The 7,500-nt window shown below is 49.5% G+C and overlaps 1 protein-coding gene across 1 annotated transcript in view; it reads right to left on the bottom strand.

The window, feature by feature from the left end:
- The window catches only part of LOC106747033, a 117,607-nt gene that overhangs the window by 2,141 nt on the left and 107,966 nt on the right, over positions 1 to 7,500 (bottom strand). The window contains exons 13-17 of the mRNA XM_014624275.1: positions 3,373 to 4,402; positions 1,502 to 3,153; positions 1,196 to 1,408; positions 712 to 1,104; positions 1 to 360 (exon numbers count right to left, since the gene is read on the bottom strand). The exon at positions 1 to 360 is cut by the window's left edge and continues 2,141 nt beyond it. Of these exons, the coding sequence (XP_014479761.1) occupies positions 161 to 360; positions 712 to 1,104; positions 1,196 to 1,408; positions 1,502 to 3,153; positions 3,373 to 4,402 (3,488 nt within the window). The 3' untranslated portion in view covers positions 1 to 160. The remainder of the gene's footprint in view (positions 361 to 711; positions 1,105 to 1,195; positions 1,409 to 1,501; positions 3,154 to 3,372; positions 4,403 to 7,500) is intronic.

Here is a 7,500-nt window from a genome sequence, read left to right as displayed (position 1 = left end):
TACATTTGGTCACTGAAAAGTTCCTCGTCTCCTTAACCGTTACTTATCTAAGTGTTACGTTTTATTATGTTTACGGTAATGTACTTGACGCGGCTAACGGCCCTTAACCCACTGATAATATCACAGATGAATGAGTTTCCGTGTTGTGCGTTACGCGACGCTATCTAAGGTTCCTAATGAGTGCTTTGATCCGTTCGATTTTGTCACTGAGCTTTCGCCTCTCGGAATCAAGGGCTGTTCTAGCGGACAGGAGCTCATAAATCTTCCGTTCTAACTGAATGGTTTCGGAACGCAAGATGTTGGACTGCGCCACCAGTTTTGATGTTTCGCTTGTCAGAATTCTCTTCTCCAATGCCTTCTCTAGAAAGGACAGGAAATTACGCGCGATGGCTCGTTATATATCGTATTATCGGGATGCTCATGTATTAACACATACGAAGGGGTACTCATAAGCAATGTGAAGTATTTCCCAAAATGAAACACAATGTAAAAGTCTATTAGAGCTTTTATTTTTGTAATCAATGATATATATATGTATATATATATATAAGTCGAGTACCTTATGCGAGTAACACACTAGGAAAATACTGTTTATACACCTACGCAGTAGCTCGAGTAGAAATACCGATTTTTAGAGTCTTCCGTGAACACTAGTTTACTTATGGGTACCCCTAATGTAACATTGTATAACGGAGGATTCTCGACACGCACCTTTCAAATACTCTTTATAAGCGTACATAATATCCTCGATTCCGGTCCACTTCGACTTCTCTTTCTTCTCGCTCATTTCTTCGGTACTCTCGCTGATGTCTACGGTTTTACAGTGTTGCTTCACACCGTTTTCACCGGGCATAGGTAAAGTAGGATAACACATCGAAACAATATTCGGAACTAAAGGCGGTAGCGGTGGTGGGCGTTCCGGTATGTGGTTCTTTTTAACCTTGTCCAGAAGTCGCATCTTTTGAAATTGCTGAGACGGTTTTGGTAAAGCTGGAGGATTCTTAGAGTAAACTTTGGCGATTCTTTCACAGTAGGCAGTAACGGAGTTCGCGCTTTTCCGTTTCTTGCGGTCTTGCAGAACGTACTGCCACGTCTCCTCTGCCTCTGTAATCACACGTTACACCTTTACATAAACTTTAGAAGACATTTGGCAGCCCGGTAAAGAGATCTCGTGATTCATATCATCGAATCTTACCGTCTCTCTTGTTAGGAGGCATCACGTCGAGGCCTATAGTCCTGAGAAAGCCGACCTTCGGCTCGAAATCCGGCGTGTGAAGTAAAACGTCCGGATGCTCGCGCGGAATCGGTAAAACGGACTCTACCACGGGCTCTACCTTCACCGGAGGTGGCTCCGGCGGGGGCTCGGGATTCAACTTGAATCTCTTCTCGACCTTACACAATTCTATCTCTGCAAAAGTTACCACGTGAGACATTAGTCGATCGAAAGGAGGAGAGAGAGAGAGAGAGAGGAAACGTTCGGATGAGGGCGCGATCCTCTTACCGTTTTTGACATTCAGCGTGGTCAAGCCGAACGTGGCCAGGAAGGACAATTTCTCGTCGGAATACTGCAGCTTGGCCGGGGGACCTTTCGTGATCCAAAGATCGAGGTCCTTGGTCTCCTCCTCGCCCTCCGTGTCCGAGTTGCACGCGATGGCGCCCGCGTTCTTCTCCCGCTTCCGCTTGCGCCTCTTCTCGGCCAGATCGAGGCTCGACGTCAGCTCCTTCTCGGGCAACAGAAAGGTGATCTCGCTGTCGGTGATATCCTTGACCAGAGCCCTGCTGAGGTCAGGCACGTTCAGCACCGCCGCTGGCTCGCACTTCACGGAAATCTCAGTCAAATTATTGCACTTGTCGGTAAAGCAAAACGCGGTGGTTTTCGTCAGCTCGTTGTTGCTGCTCGAGAAGTTCAGGAGCTTCTCCTGGTACTTCGGGATCTGCAGCAGCATGTTCGAGACGTTCTGGCAGGTGCGCAACACCTCCTGCGACTTGATGCTCTGCATCAGACTCGTCGCTTCTATGGGCCTTTGCGCGACCTCGCATATGCTGAACTGAAAGTGTGATTGAAACGGTAATGTGGACAAGACGTTCGGATGGCATTGCGTGTTACAATCGACCGCTGCGCTCTTGTTGTTCTCGACATCCGGGTAAGGAGGCGGGAACTGCTCGTCGTTAGGCTGGCACGATTTCGGGGTCTCCTTCGAATTCGTCGCGACGTGATTCTGGCACGACGACTGCGGACTGACGATCGCATTCTCGGCTTTATTGCCGTCGCTGTCGCCGCTGGTGGTAACCGCCACCGTCGCGTTGCTGAAATCGGCACTGTTGCTCGTCGCCTTTTCGCTGGCGGCAACGCAGTTGGTCTCGTTTCGCGAGGCAGCCACCACCGTCGTCGTCGTCGTGGTCGTTGTCGTCGGATGAGACTCGCTTACGTGGTGCGCGTTATTCTGCTGCTTCGCGCCGACGACGCTGCTGTCGCTGGTGGTGGTGGTCGGTACGTTGAGCTTGCCTTGAGAGTGGTGCGACGACGGCCGTATCAACGACTGCAGCTGCTGCTGCAGCTGCTGCTGCTGCTGCTGCTGTTGCTGCTGCAGTTGCTGCTGCTGCTGCTGCAGTTGCTGCTGCTGGTGGTGGAGCTGCTGCTGCTGCTGCTGCAGCAGCTGTTGCTGTTGGTAGTGATGCGGCGTCAGCAAGGACGAGGAGAACGACGACGGCAAGGGCGAGGACGGCAAGGGCGACGGCAGGGGCGACGGCAAGGGCGACGACGAGAGCGACGATAACGACGAAAAGTGCGGCGGTTTGTAGAGACTCGGCACATGCGGGATGGGTATGTGCGGATGATACGGTTGCGGTATGTACGGGATCGGATGGACGAGCGTTGGCTTTTGCCCGCTCGTGGCTGCTTTCGCATGGCTGCTGTCCGAGCCCTCCGGCATCACTTGACTGCCCACAGGTTGACTGACCGTTGCGATCGACGGGGACTTCAATAGCGACTGCTCCGGCGTATGGTGACCGAGCTGATTGGCTATACTGTGACTATGACTATTTATCACTGGCTTCGGCTGCGTCTTGGTCGAGGGGCGGAACGAGTCCTCGAAAGGTCTGACGAAAGCCGGCTGCGACGTGGTCGTTGTGACCGTCGTGGTCGTCGTGGTCATCATAGTCGTTGTAGTCGTTACAGTCGTCGTTGTCGCCGTGGGAAACGTCGTCGTCATCGTCGTCGTCGTTGTTGTTATCGGGAACGTCGTCGTCGTCGTCGTAGTGGGAAACATCGCCGCCGTCGCCGTCGTCGTCGTAGTGGGAAACATCGCCGCCGTCGCCGTCGTCGTCGTCGTCGTTGTCGTCGTCGTGGGAAACATCGTCGTCGTCGTCGTTGTCGTCGTCGTCGTCGTCGTCGTCGTCGTAGGAAACATCCCCGTCGCCGTGACCGACACTTCCTTACTCCTGGAGATGGAGAAACCGTGCGTCAACGGCGGGGACTTGAGGGTCATGTGATGCATCGCGTTCAGCAATGAAAAGCCGTTCGACGTCGGTGTGTGCGACATCGAGCTCGTAGTCGTCGTGATGTTCGTACTGCTCACGCGTTGCTGTTGGTGTTGCGGCGGCGGCGGCGGTAGAGGTTGGTGCTGTTGCTGCAGGTGGTAAACGGAAGTGGTGACCGTGGTAGTGGTCACGCTACTCGTCGTATGCTGACTAGAATGAAGGGTACTCGAGGGCACGGAGGGTAAGTGGTACGACGGGATGGAGATGATGGGCGGAAGAGGAGACATGCCTAAGGACAGCGACGGTGGCGGTGGAGGTCCTATCACACTCGGTGCTAGAGACGGGATGGAGGAGATGGAGGGGATGGGGGGTATCGAGGGCACTGTAGGTACCGTGGGTATCGTAGGTATCGGGGGTATCTGCGGCGGACCGATCCGCGCGGAACTTATGGCCGCCGTCGGTGGTCCGAGGTTCAAGGGAGGCAAAGCGGAGCCCAGGGAGGACGCTAAGGGCGCAGAGTTATCGGAGCACAACGGGGTCGAGCCCAGGGAGGGTCCGATGGACGCCACCGGAGTCGGGAAAGCCGGCAGGCGAGAATGGTAGATGCTGGCCGCTGCCGTTGGATCGGAAGACGTTGGCGGCGGTGGAACCGGCGCGGACAGCTGCTGCTGCTCCTCTTTCCGAGACTGGTGATGATTGCCGAAGGTGTTGCCGACGATGCCGCTACCAGCAGCAGCATTGCCGCCGCCAGCAGCGAGGTTGCCGATGTTGTTGCTGATGGGGTTTCCACCGCCGCCGATGCCGCCGCTCGGTCGTTCCCTGCCGTCGCGCTCGCGTTCACGCTCCCGATCGCGCTCCCGATCGCGTTCCCGGTCGCGCTCCCGTTCGCTATGCATCTGAGTCGCTATGGTCGGCTTCCTAGCTGGAACAAATCCCGAACACAGTGCTTGGTGATCTTCCACTCGTCTACAACGAAGGATACTCCGCGGCCACTGCGCGATACTCTCTTTTTCCCCGCGGGTCGCTCTCTTAAGCGCGCGCGCGCGTCAGCAGCACATGCATAAAACATTCGGTCTTACTCCGAAGCGTGTGGTGTCTCGAGACGCGGTAACGGGAGTCTGAAACAAGCTCCGATCGCGACGAAGGAGAAGTAAAACATATTCGCTCTATCGCTATATAGCCAGATCCGTGTGTGTATCTTACGAGCGCACCAAGCACTTTTCCGATATCTTCCAGAATATCCAATGCGACAGTCGCCTCGTGATCACATGATGCACACGCATGTCTTTTTCTCTTTTTGATCTCGAGGCAAGGCCTTACTTAGGTAAGTTCGCGCGCGAGGAGAAGCGTGAAGAAAACGTTCCAATTGTTCTTCATGGTTTGACCGTGAGCTCAGTAATGGACAACATGGTCACGCAAATTAACGTAGGTCGGCTCTCCCCTAGTGGCATTTCCAATTAACCGTCGTAAAAATCAATTTACTTGTTGAGAGTTTTATCACCGAGCATCGAGCGAAACAGCGACCTATCTAATGGATCAGAGAAGACTACTGATACACGCGACGACAATTTCCACAATGCGAAATCTCGTGAGTTTATTTCGGGGGTACTCGCCCGTTTCGTTTTCTAACTTACCTTAGCGTCCCTCAATTATTCCAGCGCTATAAAAAGTTGCTTAATGTATTTACTTCGAAGTATTGGGGATGATTTCTGTTCTATTCTTCCGACAAAGCTAAATGAAAAAAAAAAAAAGAGAAAAAAAGGAAACCAATTCTCTAAGCTATCCGGGGCAATCACCGTTGTACTAGCGTTAACAGCAGCGAGTGTATTTTCTTTTTGGCATGATAATTGTAATAATTGCATATAATAAAACAGACATACAAGTAATTACCGAATCTTCCCCAAAACTGTTTCAGAAAATGATTCGAGGGTCAAGAATTCCAAGTCGATTAGAATTTTAATCATATTTTTTGCAATTTTTATTTTCATTTATAGTCCAAATATACATGTTTACATAATAAATTATATAAAAATGGTGTAATTTTGACAAAAAAAAAACGTGTGTAATAAAGTTATATACATCGGTCGATTCAGTCAGTATGAGAGGAGCAACATGTTTGCTACAATTAAGGGAAACTATTTTGACATTAAGTGGTTAATTGCAAAATTTCTAAAACAGTTGCGGGAACTAACGCAAGAGTGCATTGCGCCTGATGAAAGAATACTTGACACACATCAGATTGCAACTTCACGCACGAACAACCCTACTTAAGTCCACGCCTTGAAATTATAAACGACGATGTATCCGTATACCAAATAAACAATCGTATATGCCGTACATTAACAATTTGAATCGATAAATGACACAAATGTAATTTATAACGCCTAATAAACACTAACTACATTAATGAACGCGCTTCAGATTGTAAATAAGATCAATATGTATATTGTGTATGTGTATATATACACATATACACACACATATATATATAGATATATATATGTGTGTATCGTATACGTAATCAATTATATCACAGAGCATATAAACACTCAGTGGTCTTAGATTTTAATAACAACACATACGTAAAATAGAAAAATTATATAATATAAAAAAAAAAAAAGAAAAATAATGTGTAAAAAAAAAGGTTATATCATCTACGCAACAGTAATCATCACCATTCGATGTATCTCGTAATATCATTCTTCTTTTTTCTCTCTTTCTTTTTTTCTGAATCAATGAAAGCTAGCTTCTTTTTAAAAGGCGTGCACTCTTATGTTTAAGTTTCGCTGTTACCAACTACAAAACGATTAACTATACAACCAACCTGCCGTCGTACAGTAAGAGATTTCGTTCGTTCGAATACTACAAAAAACGATTCGAAAATTCACGTATGCGAAGAACGTCGTGTACACAACAGGTGAGAATGACCGACCGAAGGCCGACTTACTGTTGGGCCTGACATCGACATGAGCCAATAAGCGAATAAGTCCGACTTCGGTCCGTAGGTAAAAAGAAAAACAGCTAAATCGGGGTCTCGGAGAATTGGGTTGCGTTTGTAATTTGTTCGTATATCCTAGATTGAAACCAGGATGGGCGATCGCTGTCTCGCGACCAGGCCCGCTCCCTTTGACAGTTCTCGGTGACAGTGTCGAGTCGAGTGTCGAACGGAAGTGGCGTTAGACCTCGCTCGGGCACCGAGTCTCTCTCGCGCGCGCGCTTACGCTAAAAAATATCCAACGCTACCTTCGTAGGAAATGAGTAACTATGACTATAAGTCTCATTAAATCTAGGTTAAAATTAGAAGCGTAGTATGCTGTTTGTTCTTTTTTTCTTTTCTTATCCTTTTCTTTTGCGTTCTTTTCTCACGGAGTTAGACATTTTCTACAACGACTTCTCCTCGCTCGCTCGCTTGCTTGCTCGCTCGCGCCGCCAGTCCGTCTATCTATCAGAAGAACTTTGGCTCGCAGTGCAGGTCGTTCGAGCGTTGCGCCAACGACGACGGTATCGCCGCTGGTAGTACACGATCTCGCTTGGCACCGATCTCGGGGATTACTAAAACTAAATGAAACAATTCGTGCGCGCGGGGCCACGAATCGTGAAGTGTGCGCGCGCGTGGCGTGCGCGCGTCTACGCGGATATGAGTCACTGACGGAGGCATCTCCCTGCAATCCGACGTGTACGATTCTTTTATAAAAACGAACTTCAAGATATCGGAACGCGCGCGCGCGCTTGGCCGAGTTTGCAAGAGCATGCCGTTTCAAGGAGTCGCAAGCTGTTTACGAGAGAGAGAGAGAGAGAGAGAGAGAGANAGAGAGAGAGAGAGAGAGAGAGAGAGAGAGAGAGAGGGAGAGAGAGAGCTGGATGATACAAGGATAGCAAACTCGACAGATAAATTTGACAATTCGCGCGATATAACCGCAGCACTGCCACAAAAAATGAAGGGAAACGCGATCAACGGCAGAGAAAGAGAAAAAACCGAGCGAAAGAGAGAGAGAGAGAGAGAGAGAGAGAGAGAGAGAG

The sequence above is a fragment of the Dinoponera quadriceps genome, unplaced genomic scaffold (genome assembly GCF_001313825.1).
Source record: "Dinoponera quadriceps isolate SergipeBrazil2010 unplaced genomic scaffold, ASM131382v1 scaffold2099, whole genome shotgun sequence".
NCBI classification, from domain to species: domain Eukaryota; kingdom Metazoa; phylum Arthropoda; class Insecta; order Hymenoptera; family Formicidae; genus Dinoponera; species Dinoponera quadriceps.
Note: the sequence above shows the minus strand (reverse complement) of the source record. Positions and strands in the feature narration are given on the sequence as shown.